Source organism: Alternaria alternata (assembly GCF_001642055.1).
Source record: "Alternaria alternata strain SRC1lrK2f unplaced genomic scaffold CC77scaffold_10, whole genome shotgun sequence".
In the NCBI taxonomy this organism is placed as follows: Eukaryota; Fungi; Ascomycota; class Dothideomycetes; order Pleosporales; family Pleosporaceae; genus Alternaria; species Alternaria alternata.
In genome coordinates this window covers 42,802-64,611 of record NW_017306199.1, presented here as the reverse complement: position 1 = coordinate 64,611, position 21,810 = coordinate 42,802, and the positions used below count along the sequence as shown (strand labels likewise).

General features: G+C 50.0%; 11 protein-coding genes across 11 annotated transcripts; 5 read left to right on the top strand and 6 right to left on the bottom strand.

The window, feature by feature from the left end:
• Nucleotides 1-318: 318 nt before the first annotated feature.
• On the bottom strand, nt 319-1,638 carry CC77DRAFT_1049950 (hypothetical protein). Its single transcript, XM_018527603.1, has one exon. The coding sequence runs from the start codon at nt 1,298-1,300 to the stop codon at nt 440-442; it is 861 nt and encodes a 286-aa protein (XP_018385929.1). The 5' UTR covers nt 1,301-1,638; the 3' UTR covers nt 319-439.
• A 63-nt stretch (nt 1,639-1,701) lies between these two features.
• CC77DRAFT_63828 (hypothetical protein) lies at nt 1,702-3,686 on the top strand. Its single transcript, XM_018532565.1, has one exon. It carries the CDS (start codon nt 2,000-2,002, stop codon nt 3,578-3,580), a length of 1,581 nt encoding a protein of 526 aa, XP_018385928.1. The 5' UTR covers nt 1,702-1,999; the 3' UTR covers nt 3,581-3,686.
• Nucleotides 3,687-4,976: 1,290 nt separating this feature from the next.
• Nucleotides 4,977-7,395, top strand: CC77DRAFT_935619 (hypothetical protein; the record flags this gene model as incomplete). The annotated part of the gene is made up of 4 exons (XM_018534450.1): nt 4,977-5,615; nt 5,753-6,529; nt 6,613-6,980; nt 7,029-7,395. 4 exons carry the CDS (start codon nt 4,977-4,979, stop codon nt 7,393-7,395), a joined length of 2,151 nt encoding a protein of 716 aa, XP_018385927.1.
• CC77DRAFT_988538 (hypothetical protein) lies at nt 7,326-9,833 on the bottom strand. Its single transcript, XM_018536275.1, has 5 exons — nt 9,723-9,833; nt 9,561-9,678; nt 9,446-9,510; nt 9,005-9,398; nt 7,326-8,946 (listed from the first exon to the last, which is right to left on the bottom strand). The coding sequence occupies exons 1-5, from the start codon at nt 9,791-9,793 to the stop codon at nt 7,429-7,431; spliced, it is 2,166 nt and encodes a 721-aa protein (XP_018385926.1). The 5' UTR covers nt 9,794-9,833; the 3' UTR covers nt 7,326-7,428.
• A 1,046-nt stretch (nt 9,834-10,879) lies between these two features.
• On the top strand, nt 10,880-11,835 carry CC77DRAFT_1020202 (alpha/beta-hydrolase). The gene is made up of 2 exons (XM_018524997.1): nt 10,880-11,507; nt 11,554-11,835. The coding sequence occupies exons 1-2, from the start codon at nt 10,938-10,940 to the stop codon at nt 11,674-11,676; spliced, it is 693 nt and encodes a 230-aa protein (XP_018385925.1). The 5' UTR covers nt 10,880-10,937; the 3' UTR covers nt 11,677-11,835.
• Nucleotides 11,836-12,318: 483 nt separating this feature from the next.
• Nucleotides 12,319-14,013, top strand: CC77DRAFT_1069910 (hypothetical protein; the record flags this gene model as incomplete). Its single annotated transcript, XM_018529100.1, has 4 exons — nt 12,319-12,540; nt 12,576-12,927; nt 13,064-13,341; nt 13,558-14,013. The coding sequence occupies 4 exons, from the start codon at nt 12,319-12,321 to the stop codon at nt 13,945-13,947; spliced, it is 1,242 nt and encodes a 413-aa protein (XP_018385924.1). The 3' UTR covers nt 13,948-14,013.
• A 228-nt stretch (nt 14,014-14,241) lies between these two features.
• CC77DRAFT_1094567 (NAD(P)-binding protein) lies at nt 14,242-15,783 on the bottom strand. Its single transcript, XM_018529745.1, has 3 exons — nt 15,310-15,783; nt 15,025-15,254; nt 14,242-14,966 (listed from the first exon to the last, which is right to left on the bottom strand). The coding sequence occupies exons 1-3, from the start codon at nt 15,418-15,420 to the stop codon at nt 14,366-14,368; spliced, it is 942 nt and encodes a 313-aa protein (XP_018385923.1). The 5' UTR covers nt 15,421-15,783; the 3' UTR covers nt 14,242-14,365.
• Nucleotides 15,784-16,328: 545 nt separating this feature from the next.
• Nucleotides 16,329-17,676, top strand: CC77DRAFT_63326 (NAD(P)-binding protein). The gene has a single exon (XM_018532540.1). The coding sequence runs from the start codon at nt 16,574-16,576 to the stop codon at nt 17,525-17,527; it is 954 nt and encodes a 317-aa protein (XP_018385922.1). The 5' UTR covers nt 16,329-16,573; the 3' UTR covers nt 17,528-17,676.
• CC77DRAFT_63433 (hypothetical protein) lies at nt 17,617-18,281 on the bottom strand. Its single transcript, XM_018532547.1, has one exon. The coding sequence runs from the start codon at nt 18,127-18,129 to the stop codon at nt 17,785-17,787; it is 345 nt and encodes a 114-aa protein (XP_018385921.1). The 5' UTR covers nt 18,130-18,281; the 3' UTR covers nt 17,617-17,784.
• A 547-nt stretch (nt 18,282-18,828) lies between these two features.
• Nucleotides 18,829-19,492, bottom strand: CC77DRAFT_63301 (hypothetical protein). The gene has a single exon (XM_018532537.1). It carries the CDS (start codon nt 19,378-19,380, stop codon nt 18,931-18,933), a length of 450 nt encoding a protein of 149 aa, XP_018385920.1. The 5' UTR covers nt 19,381-19,492; the 3' UTR covers nt 18,829-18,930.
• A 112-nt stretch (nt 19,493-19,604) lies between these two features.
• On the bottom strand, nt 19,605-21,727 carry CC77DRAFT_1049944 (HET-domain-containing protein; the record flags this gene model as incomplete). The annotated part of the gene is made up of 2 exons (XM_018527602.1): nt 20,462-21,727; nt 19,605-20,380 (listed from the first exon to the last, which is right to left on the bottom strand). The coding sequence occupies exons 1-2, from the start codon at nt 21,681-21,683 to the stop codon at nt 19,605-19,607; spliced, it is 1,998 nt and encodes a 665-aa protein (XP_018385919.1). The 5' UTR covers nt 21,684-21,727.
• Between the last annotated feature and the right edge of the window lie 83 nt (nt 21,728-21,810).

Genomic DNA, 21,810 nt, shown 5'->3' with positions numbered 1-21,810 from the left:
AACCAAAGGATAAACTCAGCTCGTGAGCTCAGAGGAACTCGGCACGGGTTTTGAGCAAAAACACCAAGCTGGAGGTTGGGTCAAGGGTATCTCACGGCGAATCCTGTCGAAGATCATGCTGGTGAGGTGTCCGTGTGCACGAGTGTGTTGCAAAGACGCTACATTGGTTGCTGCTTTACTAGCATTTCGTACGAGAATGGCCTGCTCGCCTTGTGCTTTTGGTGATCGAAGACGCGATGTCGCAACTGTGAGGTGAGTGTTGTTTGTGTTGCGTTGATACAGGGTCTCACTAACGTGGCTACGAAAGAGCAACGAATGGGATGGGGTTCTTGAAAAGAGGCATCTTCTCGATATGCGAGATTAGTTTTGGCAAAAACGACTTGATTCAGGAATGATCGCGATCCTCGTATGAACACGCTCATTGGCTTCTTCCCCTCGCTCAGACATACTCCAGCCAAATCCCGCCAACATCACTCTCACCTTCTCCACTATCCAGTCTCTCCCGGGTACCTCCCGCCTTGCCAGCCTTTGCGTCTGTCACGAGGACGACATCTCCATACCAGAATCCCCGCTCCGCGATGCGCTCCCGCTCTTCCTCGTTCTTCGGCAAGCGTAGCACAATTTCCACACCACCCTTGGGCTTCTCAACTTGCTGCACGCGTCCAAGCAAGAAACTGATTTCCCCATAGTCTTCTCTCCCAGCATAACCAATGATGCTTTCATACACAGTCTTTGTCTCGTCGAGCATAGCCTGATCCCGCACAATGATGCTGAATTGTCTGACCCCCAGCGCGCCACACGGATGTGCAGTCCTCGCCTTATCCAGCGGCACGCGAACATTACGCGGCGTGACATCGTGGCAGAAGAACGGCACCTTGCCTCTGATACCCTGACCTCCCTTCTCTCCTTTGGGAAAAGTGACAGCCCACGCTACATCAACCCCATCAGCTCTTTTCCTTCCGCCTTTGATCGGCTCTGAATAACTCTCTGTCATCCATGTGCGGTTCTTCTCAGGTGTAAGAGAATTTGTCAGGCACCAGTCTTTCCACCCTACGAAGTCGGCGTCTGGACCCCACCAATGGTCGCGTGCGAGGGACGGATTGATAAAGGAGATGAGCTCGATGTAGCATCCGTCCGCGAGAAGTATCAAGACGTTCGATGTGGCGCCATCGGCGTGGAAGCCTCCCGGGGTGAGTGTGAAGTTGTTTGAGAAAAACGGTGGTACTTCGGGTAGTTGCGTGGTCGGGTTGGCAGGGACGAAGAGGATTAAATGGTCCAGACATTGCTGTAATGGAGCCATGGTGAAGTGGTCTACCCGGTAACTAGCTTGGGTATAGGAATAACAACGCGCTTTAATACCAAAGCATAGTCATACGAGATCTTTCGTGCTGATATGTGAAAAGATAGTGCACGCACGTGGAGTCATCGCATTTGGCCGAAACGGCAGAGATCTACGGCGATTGCGGAGGGGGTACTTAGCTTCAGCCGTCATTGTGCTAGACCTGTGCATCGCTTGCTGCTTCTTTGCCATGTTGTCTATAGCGACAAAAAGAGAGTGGAGCTCTCAAGACTTCGGAGTCTTCTTTGTTGTGGGTACAGAAGGATGAGGGCGCGTGGTTCGACAGGGAACAATGGTGGGGCGGATCAAGCCGCTTCACACCAGCCGGCTGCAGCAGCTATCCTCGCTTGGAGCAAAACACTCTCGTATCATAGCCATTGCCGTTCCTATTGCATCAGCTGTGCATGCAGGCTCCGCGCATTCTGCCATTCTCGCGCAATTGGCCGCCATATGCACAGCGCATGTAGGATCAATCAGTGTAGGCCATACAGTGCCCTGTTGGTGCTGCAGGCCGCCCAACATGCGTTCATTATCGTATCTGACTTCTGCGCGGAGCGGGGTTGTCTTGCAATCGTCTGACTTTGCGATGGACGACGCGTCGTTGCGTTACGTGCTTTGAGCCTATAAATTGAAGACTGGAGGAAACGCGACAGTACAGCGATGCACGGCGACTCAGATGACAACGTCGGCCGAGTCGGCGCTGACGATGGTGACGCTCAAGCAGAGATCAGAGTACCGTCATCAGCCGTGAGGCCTCATGCAGAAGACAAGGTCGAGTCTTCTGAGGATGAAGTCGTCTGGAAAGGTCGATCGACAGGTCAGACCACCCATCTTCCTACGAAGAGATCAACCAAAAGTCGAACTACTCCAGGCGCAACGCCTTCGGTCGATCCGGCGTCTGACCATCGAGCGCGGCGAAGCGAGGCTACGAAGAACAGGATGACAACACCGAGTTACTCCTACCCATATTCGTCTGGGTTATACCAGCCGTATGCGCAGCCTTTCTGGCCACATTCGCCCACTTATCCATTGATCTACCCACCGACCTACCCTCTGAGCTACCCGTCGGCCTACCCGCGGTTTTATGCTTCGCCTGAACCATACAAGGATGCTGATCCGATGATTCAAGATGGTCTGTCGCAGCAAAATACCCATCACGGAGAAACGTCGAAGTCCAGAAGTAGAAGCGTGACATTTTCTCCTGAAATCGCAACAATGGGCGAAAAGCCGCAGAAGTCGAGCAAGATAATATCAGAACCGACGAAGAAGGGTAGATCCAAGGAGAAGACGAAAATACGACAAAAGCTTTTATCGCCGCCCTCTGGCCCCGCCCACCACAAAATCGACAAAGTAGACTCAATCAAAGGCGAAGATACAACGATACTCGATTACTCTGACATACATCCATCAATAGTGGAGGAGCAGTCGGATGATTCTACCTCGCACTTCATGTATGAAGATCCTACGCCTCCGTCTCATAGCAGAGGGCGCGCTGCCAGTGTCACGCCAGCACATCACGAAATGGTTCTCTACAAAGACCCACGAGTTTCAAACGTTGCTGAAGCAGCTCAAGAGCACATGGCCAATCCGCTGTACCCACTCCACTACAATGCCATACACAGCGAGCCTCTTGCCAGTCGTATCGAACCCCATAGATTCTCTCTCAACCCCGATGACATGGACATGATGCCTTTAGATCTTCCGTTCGCGATACAGGAACCTGGAGGCTTAACGAGATCTCCTGATTCAATGCCCATGACAACGCTGGTCGATCCGCTACAGACAGATCGTTTGCAACGCCCAAGTCGGGATCCTAGCCTCAGATCCATTGATCCTGAGCATGCTGAAGGAACACAAGCGTCGTATACAACGGTCGAAGACATGCAAAGAGCGGCAAACGATATGACAGTCACGGAGTCTCTTTCGCGAAAAGCTTCACAGGTCGACCTTGCTGACGGACGGACTAGCAGGCGCGCAAAGCATCACGAATTAGAGGGATTGATCATCGCGGTCACAGTCCAAAGCAACCATGCTACCTTTTACTCGCAATTTTCGATCCCATCACAGATGAAGTGGCCGAACCACATGAGTGATGTCGACAACTTGAGAATGGATGTTAAGAGAGCTGTCAGTGCAAAGAGGCTGAGGAGAAGGGATGGCTCATTCTCAATGGAGCTATACTGCGAAGAAGGGCCATCTTCCGGCAAAGAAAACCAAGATCATCAAATGCAGTGGCTGTAAGAGACTGGTAGTTTACTCCATCAATGACTATCACTAATTCGGTATCCTAGGCACATGCAAACGCATCGCCTGAACCTTACCGACTTTGAGGTTTGTTGGACCATACAAAGGAGCGACGCTAGAAACGACGCTGGAGGCGACAAAGCAGCTGACAGCCAACACAGAACGCCTGCTTGAATGCTCCAGACATTAGTAGTAAAACACGTTTCACCATGCTGAGACTCTTCGAACAAATCCGAACCAAACATCAAAAGCAGCAATTCGATGGATACTGCATCGAACCGGGTACAGTATTACGTTACGATGGAATGTCTTCCGGCACCACTGACGCTACGCAATCCTCTGCTATCTTTATGTGCTTTCCATATCTTTCGGTAGGAGCCCGCCAGCAGACCTTTAAGTCACCTGAAGATGAGTATCCTACCAGAAGCATACTGCAAACTCTCTACCCTTACGAATCGACTGCACTACGTGAGGAAACTCCGAGCTTTTGCAGTGATTTACATCAAGCGTTAGATCAAGTACTCTACGTTCCCCAGTGTTGGGTCGTTATTCTTAACTCCGGTAAGCACGCATGTGACAAATCATCTTTTACTACGATCTGACTACGATAGATACGGTGATCTCGTGTTCTGAGCTTAAGCTCGATAACCTGATAGACGAATCAATAACAATTTCACATCATAAGAAGTACTTCCCACCTGTCACTAGTCATCAAGGCGAGGTCCCGATACGCGTTGAAGACTACCTGATTGACGACGATGAGTCTGATGTTTCGAGCATGACGGGTGCCTTCGACTCTCCTGTGGGTGACGTGGAAACACCACTTTCGGGTGGAACAAGAGATGACACAGTACAACAATTCCCAAGTCATTCGATTCTCAATCCGGCCTTAGGTCCCACGATAAAAGAGTCGACCATTTCCGAAGACCACCCATCGGCTGCAGGAAGTCCTCGCACGCAAGTCAGTTTCGGAAGTCTCCAAATCGCTGTACCCAATGATGAGACCCATGAAAAGCGACTCCAGAGTTCGTCGCTTACTGAAGAGGAAGCCGCCGAAGCAGAAGCGTCTATTCTTGCGGTATTAGACACATTGAAAAGCCCACATATGACCATTGAGTACCTGGAAAGGTTTAACACGTACATCACGTACGTTCTTACTCTATGGGGTCGCGCTCCACCTGGAGAGCAAAGGCGTCAATTTAGTGTCTTGTCACGGTTGCAGGATGGCCTGTTTCGTGCCGAGGTACTGCACGGCATGTGTGACATAGAATCTCAGGATTCAGTTTTTTCGTCAAATCTCAATTACCGCGACGCTATGCTAAAGGCACTTGGATTCGTGGATTCGTCTGTTCAGAAAGAGCTTGAGAGTCTTGGAGAGGTAGTTATGGACGCGATGACCCTTTTTCGGGGAATCTCAGACTCCAATACTAGAAACGCGATCAGAATAGCGAAGAAAGCACTTCGAGACCAAAGAGAAGTACTCAAGCTGGAAACTTCGGAAAGGTTGCCGTTGTCGGATTCGACTTCCGGATCAGGTGTTGACAATGTCAAGCCATTCTTGACCTGGGTCTTGGTCGATGCGGAACTAGATCAGAAAGAAAACACGGAGCGTGTTGCGGCTGAATATCTTCACGGGATGATGCGAGAGATCGAACAGAGTCTGCTTCAGAGGAACGAGCACTCTTATGATTTATGTAGAGAACTCACGATCTCTGACCTAGTGTATTCTTTGCAAGCTTCAACGCCGCACAGATCTCCTATGACTAGTAGCTCTGTTGCTCCCGGTCACCAACGAACGCCGAGCCGACCAGCACCATGGATGGCTACGTTACAGGTCTTGACTTCTTTCGGAACCATGTTAGAGAATCGTCCGCCGGAGGATCCTGTCCTTAGCGCACAGAAGAACATGGTTCGCGCTGCAATCGATGAGCTGTTTGCATGCTTGAAACGTTTCGTTGGGCTATATGTTCCGTGTGATTACGCACACTCGGTTTGCTACAAACTCTGGGGTTCGATGGCGCTTCTCAACAACGTACGTTCATTCTCCGATATTTTATTCTCGAAAATGGTTGGATGGCTAATCTCCATCTATCACTAAGGCGTGGTTCTAATGTGGAAAAACAACTTTGGCCTCCATGTACGAATCATGTATACTAACATCACAAATAGAGTGCGACGCTAGTGTTCAAGGAAGAGGAGCATCCGAGGCCGCTCTACATCATACGCCCACTTCAGACCAGCTTCTTACGAGACCGGAATATCAAAAAGCCAATGGTTCCAATTAGTTCTTGTCTTGAGTGTAAAGACGGACACACATACAAATCGCATCAAGAGGCTCTGACTCATCTCAACAAGGTCCATTTTCGGGACGGCTCGTTGAGACATCATCAAACAGCACGCCGTTATTTTGTGCGTACCGAAAACGATCTTCGTAATGAACGAGCCAGCAAGCAACACCTGTGGCTGCTGCAGATTTGTATACAGTATTTTGAAACGTTGGTCACACGAGGAGAAAAACTACATTTAGGTGTCGCCGAAGGGAAGCAGACCGACCGTCGCCGATATCAACTACCGGATGGTCTACTTGACTGCTTTGAAGAAACTGTGCTCTTCCTCATGCAAGCGACGACGTCCGTCGTTGCTATCAGAAACGAAGCAAGCATATGGAAACATACACCAGGGAAAGCAATTGACGACCTAGAAACCCCTGCAGTGCAAAGTGCTCTCGAGGAACTAGGGAAGCTGGGAGAATCTGCGCAAGCTTCTATGACTCGGGCTGAGAAAGCAGTAGTTCTTGCTGGGGGCGAGGGAAGTACGGTCAGCATCGGCAATGCAGGACCGGAGTTTTTGGTCTCGATTGTTCTCCAAAATATTGCGAGGAGGCATCTTTTGACTGACGTAAAGATGGATGTCAATCAATTGTACCAGGAGTATACTTCGAAATTGGTAAGCGCATCACGCTGAAGGACTCCAAATTTCACTGCTTGCAGCAATCATGCATCTGGATATGGCTAACAACGACCCTTCAGGAATACCAGATCTACCAATTCCCTCGCAAACGTCTACTCAGAACGATTCACAAACTCCAAGAAGAGCTCACTGTAGTTCAGCTTGTAAACTCCTGGCAAACGAAAGCATTCGATAATTTCCTTCAGATTCTGGACCCCAGAACCTTCAAGCTCCCTACATCCGATCGCATTAGTCTGTTTTTGCCTGAATCAGAGTGTATTAGCGAAAGCCTCAAATCTCTGCAAAGCAAGGCGGTGGAGCTCGAAGCCCTCAAGAAACGCACGCAATATCTTCGTGAGCAACTGAAACAGAGCGTAGAGATCTTAGAGGAGGACCACGGCAAAGCTATCTTGATGTTCACTATAATCACCACCATCTTCCTACCGCTGTTAGTGTTCTCCATTTCAACATGCTTACCCAGGCTAACAGGTTCTAGCTCTTTCGTAACCAGCCTTTTTGGGATGAACACATCTGATATTCGAAACATCGATAGAACGCAAGCTTTCTTCTGGGTTATAGCCATCCCATTCACTGCTGTTATTGTTCTTGTTGCGATCTTGTTAGCTTATCGCGGGGACAAGTTGTATGATCTTGTCGTGCAGACAATTCACGAAGTGAAAGAGCGGCACATGAAGACTGGCTTGCCAATAGCACCTTTACAAGATGAAAGAGAATGGGGGAATCTATTTTCATTTGCCCGGCCATCTCGGGCTCTACGCAGTCGGAGCAATGTCGCGACTAACAACATTGAGCTGAACACTCTGGCCTCATCCTCTGCGAGCCGATCCGCCCTCGTAACATGAGCTTCAACGTCTCAGCACCCTGATGTTACCAGTTTACAACGCTTTCATCAACCCTTCGTGCTTTACATTCCAACTTCCATCTTTCGGAAAGCCTGGCGCATCACCTTCCGATCCTTGCCAACCCGCTGCGCAGTACGCGATGGCATACAGAAATCCTGCATTGCCTGGCATGAACGGTGGTGGAGTACCTCCATCTCCACCACGGATCGCAAAACCCGCGTCGTCAAACTTCCAATAATCATACGCGGTAAGATGGTAAATCGCAAGCTCAGGATTACCTATCCGCGCACTATTGATGGCGAGAACAGGACGCCCCCAGCCACGGATCTTGTCATCAGTCCATACTTCCCAGACTTTATCGGCGGTACGAAGGGCAACTTCGGGGTCTACGGCAGGCGAGTCGGGGAGGATACCTTGCATCATGATGAGGCTGCGAGGATCGCCATTGAGCTTTGGATCTTCCCACCAAGAGCTGTTGAGTCCGTCGTACACGGCGTACAAGCCGTTGATTTGATGTGGGAGAGCCAGGTTCGTGGCAACGTGAGTCCATTTCTCAGGCACAGGTTGGTGCAGTTTGCGTTTCCACTCCGCGGCGGCATCCAGTCCGTAGCGCCAATACGCAATCTCGTATGCCAGGTTGCGTGTAGAGTTTGGTGGTGTGTTCTCGGTCACGCCGTAGGTCGGCGGGCCAAGGTCGTATTTGCCAGTAGTTGCGTTGAGGCCGGGGTAGGATGTCATGTAGTCCGCAGTAGCTGTCAGCACTTTGTCCCACTTCTGCAGTGTCTCTCGTGTCGGATTCGCCTCGTATGCAAGATTTGCGAGATAGAACGGGTGAGGTTGCTGCCATATGAGCTGAGCATTAACATCGCCCGGTGAGCTGACACCGGTCTCAAGCTCTGTCATCTTTGGCCATCGCGCACCCTCCCATCCCATGTATTTTGCACGAGCCAGGGACGAGGGAAGAAGTGTCTCGTATAGCTCGGGGAAGATGTTGTCAAAGTATTTCTGGCGACCCCATGTGGCCCAGTGCGCGTTGTGCCAGATTAGCATCTCCATGTGGAACTTTCCATACCAGCCATTGTTCATCAGCCCGCTTTCTTGCGGCGATTGACCTTTGGCCGCGCTATTGACACGCACATGGTACTGTGACTTGATGATGCGACGCTGGAGTTCAGTTGCGTTCGGATTCGAAGACGAGGTGAGATCAACAAAGCCCCCCTCTTTCCAATACCTATTCCAGCCTTGTACATTCTTTTCCAGGATCTTTTGTGGTAGGCTGGGCACCTTTCGATCAGGTGAGAAATGGGCAGTGAAAGCGATTGAAGAGCCCATAGACACCGTACTCAAGGTGTATCGATGTGCTGTAACGGATGTTGAGTTTGAGGGCTCATTCCTGGTCAATTTGAGAGGTGATCCTTTTGGCCATCGCAGATTCGCAAAGTACCGCACTTCTTGCAAGTCATGCTGGATATGCGCTGACGTACGATCAGTTCCATCCTCCACCAGTATAGTGCTGTGATTGAGAGGGAAGTCGTATACGCCCGCAAAGACCTACAAACATTGTTAGTATGTGACCGAACTACTGCAAAGGGGATAGATCGACACATACCTCGTATTTGTACTTGGTACTGTGTATCGGCGGATACGGAAAGTCCATCTCCACCTGCAAATCGCCACTTTGAATAAGTTTTGACTCAATGACGAAGGCCACAGCATCAGACTCAAAGTCGCCTTGTGTAACCACCTTCACATCTTTGCCGTTGACCTTGAAACTTGATGTGATGGTGCCATCCCATAACTCTAGTTCTTGCCTGGATTCAGTGATGAGAGACTCGTTAAGTGTACTTCCTTGATAGCGGAGGCCAATACGACCCAGGTTCAGTCGGTTTGGGTTGCTGATTAGCCACTGAGTTGCTTGCTTGAGCTTGGGGTCTGGGATGTCGTAGTAGACTTCACGCCCATACGTCTCGCGCATGACGCCCTTGTAGTCTGACGGTAACTCCCTATATGCATTGGTCAGTGTTCAATGGCACGGCTTTGAAGTTCATACCCATTCCCAGGGAGTGAGTCGTTATGCCAGGCCCAGCTGGACAGCGTGTTAAACGGCAAGTATGTCTGCCTTGCAAGTTAATCAGGTGGTAGTAGCGGTAGCCAAACAAATGTACCTGCATCCCTGTGGTGTCGACATTGAAGGCAAAGTTGCCATTGCCAACCTGGAGAGGTGTTGTCTCATTGTCAATGAGGTCGGATCGCACGATATTGAACTGCGAGACCACGGAATGCCTGCTAAATTAGAGATGTATCTGCAGGACGATTGGTGTATCAACCTATCGATATTCCCGTAGACCGCACCTACCAGCAGTAGGGCGCAAGACACTCGTACGCCGTGGGAGCGCATCTTTGCTGTAGACCTTTTCTATGGTATGGGTGCAGTGAGAGCTACGGCGCACTCGCAAGGGCATTTGTACCTGATGGCGAGACAGCATGTAGGATTGGATCAGCAGATGACCCCATGCCCGTAGGGCACCTTATTCCGGGGTAAATGTACACCGAGAAGGATCCCCAGGACTATCATGGTTCGTGTTCGGTTAGCGATTGGATGACCCCAACCCTCCCCGCCTTTCGCGAAGCTTGATTAATTCCTCCAGTGGCGCAGGCCCGGAACTTCACACCCTTGCGACTAGTTGAGGAACATTTCTAATGATGGAGCGCAGCTTGACCTACACATTTCAGTTTGTTTGGAGTCAGCTTGCGAAACACGAATGAAGATATGGAAATGCAATCGCAATACTTCACAAAGACACCAGGAACAACGTGGCACGGAGCAAGGTCAATGGCTACGAAATCTCTGCGAAGAAGCTTATTTGCAAACTACTGAGTACCTGCGTCGACGAAGAACCGGTGGAGAGATTCGCGAAGCGATACCTTGTCCCCCAGGGTATTTGAACGAGCGTTTGACGTTGCAGAGATGCTATGTTGTGCAAGGGACTGCCACGAATTCGGCACGGAAGCATGGCCGGCAATTACGTCATCGCCCCCCCCCCCCCCCCCCCCCCCCCCCCGAAACCCCGATAGCTCTTTTGGCGAGGCATCTAACACATTAGCAAAGCTATCAATCGAGAGTGCTTTCTCTTCGCTTAGTCTCTCTGATAACAAGGTGCCTGCTTGCGAGAAAATCTCTTCTCATAACCTGTGGACCGCGAAGGTGCGAAACGCCTAGGTGTCAATATACGCGTATCGAACGCTAATCGTTTTCGCTAAAGCTTTCGGCTTGTGCTAAGATCATGGCCAAGTAAGGCGACTTAATGAAGTTAAGGATATACTGAAACGTATACGAGCTATTATAAGCTCTCTAGAATCAAGGTACTTCTGATAGATTGTGTTCGTCTCTCAAACATCTACATCACCACAATCACGTCACTATGATCTCGGCACGCGCCTCGTTCCTAGCTGCCCTTTTTGCTGCATGCCTGGTCTCAGCAGAGTCAGGCTGCCGTTGTGGCGCCCCCGCTTTTCTCGCGATCCCTCGTATCAACCTTCCTATGCCAGAACAGATCAGACCATGCCCTGCATATAGTAGGATTATTGTCTTAACATTGCTCAAAAGATACGTACTAATACCAATTCCAGAGCTAATTGATGCCCGTGGATCAGGCGAGCCACAGGGCGTGTCACTGATGTTTCAGAATGTCATCTCCAATCTTCTTGTCAACAGCACCGATACGGCCTATCAGGCTGTGGTGTACCCAGCTGATTTCGACCAGAACGTAGCCTCGGGCGTTCAGAATCTCCTTGAAATCATCGAGTATGGTCTGCAAGACTGTCCGAGCCAAAAGTATTTCTTGTTTGGATATTCGCAGGGTGCCACTGTATTGCAGCAAGCACTCGCTCAATTGAACAACAAGACCTTGGATAGTGTTCAGAGTGTTGTCATGGTCGGATATCCGTATCGATTGTCTGGCAGAGTGGCGAACGTCGATAGCCAGGGCCGAGCCGACAACCGGACTGCGTATGGACTCTTCGCTGTTCAGGCTATGAAAAGCAACGGCACTATGATTTCTTACAACGACGATTTAGGAATGACTGGCAAGGTCCAAGACATTTGTCTCGAAGTAAGTACTTTATACTGTCTCTAGACCCCATACCTAACACGCATAGAATGATATTGTATGCGCATTTGATCCTGAGTGCAAGTGCCAGCTTGCAAGCGATCACCTCTCGTATGGTCTATCGAAATCTGTTCAGGATCAGATCTTTGAACATGTTATTTCTCGGTTCTAGCACAGCATAGGAAGCGTAATGCGTGGTATCAGAGGTAGCATCACAGATCTGCGTGTTGTGTTTTCTTCGCTCGTTCCTTTGCAGATCTCCTGTTCGAACAGATTTGCTGTAATCTACACATTCTACCTCAAGTAATCGTAGTCTCCAATTGTTCTCTCACAAATGGTTAGTAGGCAGTGCACCCTGTGATACCGTCTCATATGCCATATTTCTGAAGGGCAGGCCGATGAACAAGAACTCGTAGCCATGGGATCCGCAGAACGTAAACAGCTATATCGTTTCCGAAGTAGTAGACCGCTGAGCACAAGAATAATTTCGAGGCGTACTGATCGCAGACGCTCTTAGAGACGGTCACAAAGTATCGAGACCAAAGATGCATAGTCTATTTCAATGCAAACAAAGTACCTGCGATTCCGGCACTAACGCAATACAAGATTGCTACACGGGTAGACAGCAAGGGACTACATGTGGGCGTATCTGTATACTCGATGCACAGATTCGCGCATGACGCCGCTACGCCGCGAAGAGAGGTGAAAGTGAACATACGACGCGCTTCAACAAGAAGCTCGCACACAACGCGAAAAAATCGCCTTGAGATAACCTCTCCCAAGCTCAACGCTCACGTATTGCCCACTCCACACGATGTCGAGCTCCGAGATGATCGCTGAACTGGCGGCACGACTCCGTCGCCTCGCTGATGGCATATCAACTGACTGCAGTGAAGACCCTCGCGAAGAGTCCAGGAATGTACTCCGAAAGGCTGCAATGGAGTTGGAGCAAGGTGTCGTTAAGAGCCACTCACACGACGACTCTTATGTGCTGGTGCTGCTTGACGCGCATGGCCACCCGGTAGAGTATGATGATGTAAACCTGGTGATGCTTACTAACACTACCTTTAGTTCAACGACGACATCTTCTATCGATCCACCGACCAGAGCTACCCCGCCCTAGATCGTGACAACCCGTTCAACATCAAGAAGCGACTTCACGAAGCGATTCGGAAGCACTTGATCGATGCATCCTCCGCAGCTACACCTCACACAAACACTCAGGAGCGCTCAGTCAAGGTCTCCTCTGCAGCGACACTTGGCACGTCTCGGATCGTGGTGCGTGTCTATGCCAACACGACCAAACTAGAGAACGATCTACTACGCCCTTTACAACAGTTTGCTGTTCAGTTCTCCTCCATGGATTCTGACTTCGACTTCCTCTGTGTTAGAGACGAGGCAATGGTGGAGCTCAAGGTCGTTGGTCAGTGAACACACTTTCTACCCCCCAAGCTTGGCCCAAAAGTCCGCGCTGTAACAATTATCAAGGTTGCAATATAGACAACCACTGATACCTTCAAAGCAAGATTCATAGTTGGGCTCAACACTGACCTTCTTAGATGCTTTTCAGGCCGCTCGCAAAGACCCAGACTGCAAGCATGTTTTCCTCGCTGCTTGGAACCGCCCAGGCTACATTTCAATGCTACAAACGCACTCCGAGAATGTCACGCTAATCCAAGGATACGGCATGGGAGCAGGTGCCAAGTTCATCTCTCTAACATGCGCTGTGATTAGCATCCCAGAGGTGTTCAGTAAGCCTCTGGAACAAGACCTCTTCGTGTCACTCACATCTCGCTCAGCTGAGAAGCACATCATCACCGCAATAGTCAGCGACAAGGTATCCTGCAAGGATGGTCACTGTGGGCGTTCACATACTAAAACGAACCCTGACGACATGGGTAAGAAGATTGTGCCCAGACCGTTTACAAACATTCTACATCAACCAGGATCCTTACCACGAGTCCACGAAGCAATTCCTGGTCGTATACCCGTCAATGCGAAGGGACAACGTCTTGACTACTACACCCAAATGCCTTCTATTAGTGATTAGCAGGACTACATGTGGAGAATTGGAAAAGACGTCAAGCCTTGTCGATCGTTCCACCTCGCGAACGGATGTCGTTTTGGAGATGATTGCTGTTACGGTCACTCTGATATCAGCCCTCAAGTCCTAGAGGCATTCCGTTATACGGTCAAGAGGATGCCATGCTCTAAGGGGAGCCATTGCCCTCTTGACCACTGCATTTATGGCCATGTCTGCCAAAAGCCTAACTGCATCACGGACGACCCGACATCCTGCAGTATGAGGAAGTTCCATGGCGTGGACCTTGCGTTCGCATCGTGGAAAAAGGGCAAGCATGCTCCTAAGTTTCCTACCGGAGGTCCAGTCCAGTCGCGAGAAAAGGATGTGGACGAAGCTTCAGCTACTTCGTTCTGGTTCTAGGATGCAAAGTGTGAAATCAGTGGCCCGAAGATAGAAGAGAGCAGCATAGCCGAGGTGACTCTGGACGTCACAGTGAAGCGCGTATCTCTACAAGCTCATTATTCTGCAAGTAACATCCCGTAGGATTTCATTGAGAAACTTGCGGGCGCCGAAACACTTAGGATGAGACGCGAAAGCTGCAATGCATTCGCTTCTGTACACGAGCGAGGTGCCTCACGGCGATAGGCAATGAATCCTTGACATGCCATAAATCAACAAGCAACAAGCAGGACACGAGAAGCGCCGAAAGGCAATGCTGGGATGCCCATTATCGCATATAACGACTATGAAACGGATACTAGGCAGGTATCGCTCCCGAGACACGCGACCAAACATTGCACCAGTCTGTGCGGTGCTATCGCTAGAATCCATCTGCGTCTCAACTGTCCGACCACGATTCCTTTATCAAGGCTTTCACACTCTTTGTGGCGATATTTGGAAACTTCTCGTTCAAGCTTCCTTCATTCTTGAAGTTGAAGAAGCCGTTCTCAAACAGCATACCAAACATCGCACACATACGCTCGAGCTTCTCTTGCGGGAAATACGGGTACAGTTGTCTCTGGCTGGGCAGTGCTGTTGAACGACCCTTTTGCAAAGTTGTCAACGAGTCATGCTTGCATTCAAACTTGGTACCCTTTGTCTCCTCGGCCACGATGAGAAACTCATTCCACGTCATCTTGTCGCCGATGATGACCGATTCTTTCTCCCACCTGGCAGATGATAGCAATGCAGCGATAAAACGCCCCACGTCAAAGCTATAGCTAAAGACAACGGGCACATCTCCAGATCCGGGAATGGCGGCAGCGTTTCCAGCCATGTCGATTACGCGGGGTAAATTTCCGAGATAGGACTTCACCTTCGGAAACCCGTAGTAGTCCAGGAAAATACCGTTCGACACTGCAGTGTATTCCAAAGAGGTGCTTGCGAGAATGTCGAGATAGGCTCTCTTCGCGCTCATCGCGGGGAGAATGGCCGCGGCTCTGGGAACTGTGTTAACATTCGGCTCCACTTTCGATGCTACCAAGTAGGAATGCTTACTCTGGCGAACAGGGTATTCCCCAAATACTGGGGATGTATCGTGTAGTCTTTTTAGAGCTCTCCGCTGCTTTAATAAGTGCGAGTTCAGAGTCTGTGCCGAACGTAGAGCCCAAGGTGGAGATGACGGTATCGACGTCGTTGGTCTCGAGTTGCTTAACGATACTATTGACATTGCCGTAATCGGTAGCTAGTGTACTGGCTCCAAGTACATTTGAGATTTGCACGTCAGACTTAAGGTCAAAGTTAGGGACATCTGAGTTACTGCGCTGCGGAAAGGATACTTGCCTCGCGGCTGAGAACGAAAACCTTATAGCCTCCATGGGCGATAAGCTCTTCGACGATAGCGCGACCAAGCTTGCCTGTACCGCCAGCAACTGCAATAGTGCGAGAACTCATGTCTTATCGTGTTTCCAGCGAGAAGAATCGCGCAGACAATTCAGCCTGGCGCTACAACCTGACGCGAGAAACCGGCTCAACTCTGTGCCTGTAAATTGTTTAGCAATGCGAGATGAAGATATCCAAGTATAGCACAGGCGGGCTATATAGTCACATCACGTCAATAGACACGATGCCGTTAACTTTGAAATGTTGAAATGGTCACGCAACATTACTCTTCTCATCGCCCGACGACCGAAATCTGCTGATGAACCAGGAAATGCACGCATTGGTCAGCTCTCGCGCTGAGAGATGCTTAATGCCGACAATCTGTGAGATCAGTTTAGTGAACTAAAGGTCCGTTAAGTCTCGGCGTTGTCGCTGTCACGACGGTGATAGTGAGTATGTAATCAAGGTTAGGTACAATAGTCTATGGCAGATTGCGGCTAATCCGAAAGCGGCTTAGTACAGGACGGGAAATTGTCTTTCCGCGGCTGCCCATCCATCGCAGCCTACGTACCTAGATACACAGCAGTCAGAACATTGTCGCGATTCGCGATCCCTTGCATACCCGCCATATTTCAAGACAAGATAAAGCTGACACGATGTCATAGCGTTCACGGAGCTTTTCCCCCATAGTTCCAAGATACAACATGTTCGCGTTCTCGCCATGTGCGACAACATCGTCTCAGGGTAGTGGTTAGTCAGCCATTTTCATTGCCAAGGTTGCGCATACAATCCGCTCTCGTCGCGTCTGGAATTCCGCGTCAGCCTTGGCTTGCTCATATCCGCCCAATCGGAGAAGAGTATGCCGGACTAGACTAGTCCTTTCATTGATTGGTCAGGATGACATACTGCTGACTGGCTCTCATTCTGCTTTAGATTGTTGCGCCACTAATTCTTGTCCGAGACCGAGCAGCGAAACAGTTGGATAATCAGACGGACAATTCTCGTTGCTGTCCGAAGGGCATGGCATAGAGTTGCGTTGTCAGTTTGATGCATTCATCGTGACCAGGTGCATGTAGCAATTATTATATATCCCTAACGGGAATGCTGAAGAACATTCAGTATCCTAAGCATCAACAGCCTTTGACTCACACTCCATTCAATCCACCATTGGAAAAATACCGTTACACCTCAGCAACTCGATTCTTCATCCAAACAACCCGTCAAAATGTCCTCCAAGAAGATCATCACTGTTCTGGGCGCCACGGGCAACCAAGGTGGTTCTGTCATCACAGCTCTTCTTGCCCATCCCGAGATCGCGTCCCAGTACTCGATCCGCGGTGTCACGCGCGACACTACGAAGCCCTCAGCCCAGAAGCTCCTGGCCAAGGGAGTGGAGCCCATCAAAGCCGATCTCAATGACCCTTCATCCCTTCAAGCCGCATTTCACGGTGCCTTCGCCGTTTTTGCCGTCACCAACTACTGGGAGACAATGTCCAAGTCGACAGAGATCGCTCAAGGAAAGAACGTCGTTGACGCAGCCATCGCCACCGGAGTCAAACATCTCATCATCTCTTCACTCCCTAACGTCACGGCCCTAACAAACGGTGCTCTCTCCAACGTTGAGCATTTTGATTCCAAGGCCGAAGTCTCTGATTACGCAGAGGCCCAGAAGCACAAGACGAGCATGTGGGTTACTCACTTCATGCCTGGATATTTTATGCAAAATCTCAAGAGTACTATCAACAAAGATCCTGCCACTGGCGCTTCCATGATGACCATCCCATGGGACGAAACCAGTACGCAGATCCCGCTTATTGACATTGTTTCCGATGCTGGCAAGTACGTCGCGGGTGCCCTGGTACTCGGAGCTGGTGCCGATGGTGCTAGAATTCAAGCTGTTTCGCAATGGGCCACTCCCAACGAAGTGGCTAGTACTGTAACCGAGGTTACTGGAGACAAAGTGACCTTTTTGGAGGTACCCAAGGACGTTTGGGAGGGATATCTGCCGCTTCCCCCTCATGCAAAGACGGAGCTTGGGGAAAACATGATCTTGATCAAGGACTACAGCTACTATGGAAATGACGCTCCTGCTAAGCAGCATGAGCACAACAAGTACGTCGAGGCTATACCTGGTCAGAGTTTGACTAGCTTGGAAGATTTCGTTAAAGCCGAATTCTGAGAGAAAACTGTTGAGATACCACTACTAGTAGTGCTATCGCGCGGCAACCATAGTATCTTGTTCTAGAATCAGATTAGTAGCGCGTGACTGTATAGCTTAGTAGAATGGACATCGATTAAACTACGCATTTGATAGTAACCATGAGCTTTGCATAAGTGACACCATCTCTGTTGCTAATGACCGTCTTGAAACCTGTGAAGAGAAGAGAAATGTTATACCTCCGCGGCCCCACCAATCCCTCGTAAGATGTCTCCGAACTAAGGCTGCAATTGACCACCTGGCATCAACTGTAGAGTAATGCATACAGACGCAATGACAATGAACGCCACGACTAAGTTTACCACCGAGTCTTCAGAAAACATTTCGCTCCAAAGACCCAAGAGAACGAATCCTGCTGCTACCCATCCCACACAAATACAGACTATTGCGGTAGCTCCGGTGGAGGTGAGACCAGCGCGCTGCGATTCAACAAAAGGGGCCTGCGATATGACAGTTGTAACAGGGCTAATCGAGAGCGGCGCATCGGTCGGTGTAGCCGGAATCTCATCCGGCCAGATGACTTCTGCGATATCTGAATCCTGGCTTGATCGTCGTGAGGACATATTGACTGCGACAGTAAGAAACAAAAGTGTGAGTGCAGCTTCATGGTCAGCGAGCGACGGTGTGCGCTTTTAAAGAGCCGGTGTGTTTGCTGTGGGCTCATCTGACTGTTGCGATGTGACCTCGTGAGGTGGCAGCGTGGGCAAGATCATAGGACCAGCTGGACAACTCCGGGTCAACGCACTTCTACTCCGACGCTGACGATGCAGATCAGAAAATCCGATGTTCACCTCAACAATGTCTCCTCTTTTTTGATCATCACTAAGACGTTGATCGGTATGTGCAGTTTTGGCGTTGACGGCTTCTCTAGCTTTGGCTCGTGCGAGGATGTTGCGGGGCGACACTGGTGTTGTATCTGTCACAATGTATTGAACCTCTGTTGGTACGGCATCTGCTACAACTATGCTGCAGTGTGGAAGAGATGGCCGGGATCGTGAGATTCAAGGATTCCTCTAGCCTGTTTGCTTTTCCGAACATGGTCGATATTCCAGGGCGCCTCGCTCTTTCCAAGACTTTCCTGAGGCGCTGTTCCAGTAGGCGACAACTCACGAGTACTAATTTCGGATGAAGATAAGAGTCGATCCGACGCATTTCGTTCATGCAGTGGGGTGGTGATGCTAGGTTCGCGTATGAACCCTGACGCAACGGCTACCGACATGCTACTCTTTTCGTGATGTAGCTCAGAAGTACCGGCTAGCATGCAATTATCCTGGGTTGCATGAGAAAACTTTCCACGTAAGTGCGAGCTTGATGCTCGACCACTCATGCGTGTCAAGCGCTGGTCAGGCGTAGAAAAGGCTCTTCTATGGGCAATGCTGCCGGCACTGGCCTATAGATCCCCCCTTGGGACTTTCATCGGGTTGAGCGACGGACCAGCTAGTAGTGAACGACCAAATGGCATGGCTGGGCGCGGCCAAGGTACCCACATGTGTAGAGTCTCTTCGATGAGCGTTGGACAGCTTAGATACTGAAGGCATATATGGCGGTGGTGATAAGGGCATGTCAGGATGCGTATGTTCATCATCACATGGAGAAGATTCGTGTGGCTGGCTTTCGCTCGCTGTCGGAGATGGAGCAAAACCTAGTGATGAGTACTGATCAACGATGACGTTGATGTCTTTTGGTGTCGAGGGCGTGCTTCGGTTGCTGCGAAAGATGGCCGTTATGGACCGAGGTAGTAGGATGTTGATTGGTTTGGTAGGAAATGAACCATGGACTCGAGTCGCATCACGGCGCGGCCTGCTTGTGTACATAGTCGAGTGGTATATCTAGGTATGGGGAGCACATGGGCTCCAGGCTGACCTTTGCATTGACCACGACTGCTTGAGTCCTTTACCTTGCGCCACTATGACCGCTACAATCACTACATCTGCTATCGCTCATCAGATAGCTCACTCGGTGACGTATATACGGCCTTTAAAGACAGCAACTGACGACTCGCAGAGACATTGCCTTCTGCGTCGCAACCCCTCAATGTTCACACCAATACGATAGTCTTTTCCTTGAACACAGTGTTGTGTATTGCTTCGCCATGCATAAACCCGTCAAAATAGCAGTCGCCCATGAACTGGTAGCATGCTTGAGGCGTTTTGAGCGACTGGCCAATTTTTCTTGTTGTACTTGCAATTTCTCTTATTCGGGAGAACCTTTTTGATGGCATTGGTCTCTGCGGGCGAAACTCCAGGAATTCTAATGTTCCATTGTCTCTGAAGGCGCCCTCATCCAACGGTTCTAATGCTAGTCTTTCTTCTTGTTCCAGACGGGTGGGTCGAAGAATGAACGGTACTTTTCCACCGTCCAGAACCCACACCTCGTCCCCAACACAAGCGTTCGGATAGCACAGGCCCTGACCACTGTTGTCGGCCTTGAAGTAGCATCTTCCGTGTGTCGCCGTGGTGATGATCTGATGTAGCGACTGGTTCATCGAGTTTGCATCTTGGAGCCATGGAAGGAAACTATCCAGCCAACCTATTGTTGCAGGGGTAAAATTGGTCCACATTGAGAAGTTAGCTTCGGTGCCCTCCGTTGCATCCATTCCTCCTAACAGTGTTCTCCAGAACTGCAAGAATTTGTCTGTGCAGCTGCTGACATTACCGGAGGTATCCTTCTTGATATACATATCGGCCAAGTTATCACTTCCAGCCCAGTCGACCGCATCTATCATCCATCGCTTGAAGACTGCCTTCCTTACGCCATCCAAAACGGAGTCCTGCTTATCTTGCGAGACAAAGATGATGCTTCCTACTCGTCTACCTACGACCTCGAGTCCCATCCGATTCGCTCTGGGATTCCCTATTTGTGGCCGAGCCATAAGTAATACGCGATTCGACTTACGGCCATCGGAAGCATCGAAGTTATTGAAATCAAGAAATGAGTTCCTATTCATAGCAACACTGGCATCCATACGATCGAAGGGCGCATCAAATTCGCGTACCCACGAAGCCCACTTTCCATGTGCTGGACCATACGAGCGTCCTGTCAAGCTACTCAAAGTGTCCCTTTCATGGCAAAGCATGTGTAATGTGGCATGCAGAAACACCTCGTCTATGGAATGGGTGTAGTCAGGCGTGAAAGATGTGTCATGAACGATTCCCAACAACCCGTAGACCTTGTCGCGTGGGTCTTTGCATGCTCGAAAGCCATATGCTACATGTTGTCTTCGTAAGTCATTGTTGGCGACATTCCCATTAACGAGAACTCTCCGATCGTTGCTAAGAGTTGCGAGGTTGCCGAAGAACTCTACCATTGGGTCCCTGATTTTAGGAGGCAACTGCGATGCAGCTTCCTGGCAACAGCCTGTCCAATGGTGGTGATAATTCATCCCGCAATCGGCGATGATCTGAAGCGATATTGACCATGTATCATGGGTTAACAAGCCCTCCTTGGGTAATATAGCTTCCTGAACGGTCCACATACGTGACCACCACGGGCTTTCGGTGACAGCAATGAACGCTTCGATGATGGTGTCGAACTTCTCGTCAGCTTTGTAGACAACCCTATCGCGCCCATCGTCATTCTGAGTATGGAAGCATGACCATTCATGAATGTGGCGATCGTCTGCCAAATGGCGTAGGATTTCGAACGGATCCACGGCTCCAGAGCTGTCGTCTACAGCGTTGCTCGCGTGGAGCGAGGACTGTGCAATCCCGCATCTGAAGCTATCGCAGCCTAGCCAGATTCTTACTTGAGCGCATTGTCGATATATCTGGCCCATGAGTGCAACTTGTTGCGACTTCTCTGAATTGTCCGATTGGTTAATGCAGACAGCGTCTACCCATAGTGTGAGATCGTTTTTTACGTCCCGCAAGTGTCGCAGCGCCTGTTCGAGGTTCGTAGTAACGCGAATCTTGAAGCCGTCAACCTCGATCGGCTTGGTGGTGGCGGAATCGCCCCATGTATATGACAGAGCGTCATAAGAAGGCTTGTTGTGGAGGCTGACGATTCGCAGAGTGCATCGAATAGGCTCGGACATGCCACCAGCATGGACGATGAGGAGGCGCAAGTTGTCGCTAGCATCCGGCAGAGTCTTATAGATAGGGTAAGTTGATGTTGACATAGCTTTGTTGGTCTTCGAAACTTTAGGTGGTTACTTCATGAAGATGCAGCCTTGGAGGGGAAGCAGCCTTCCACGTGCTCACTTCACTCGTGACACCCCGCCATCGTTGAATCAGCTAGAAGCGTCA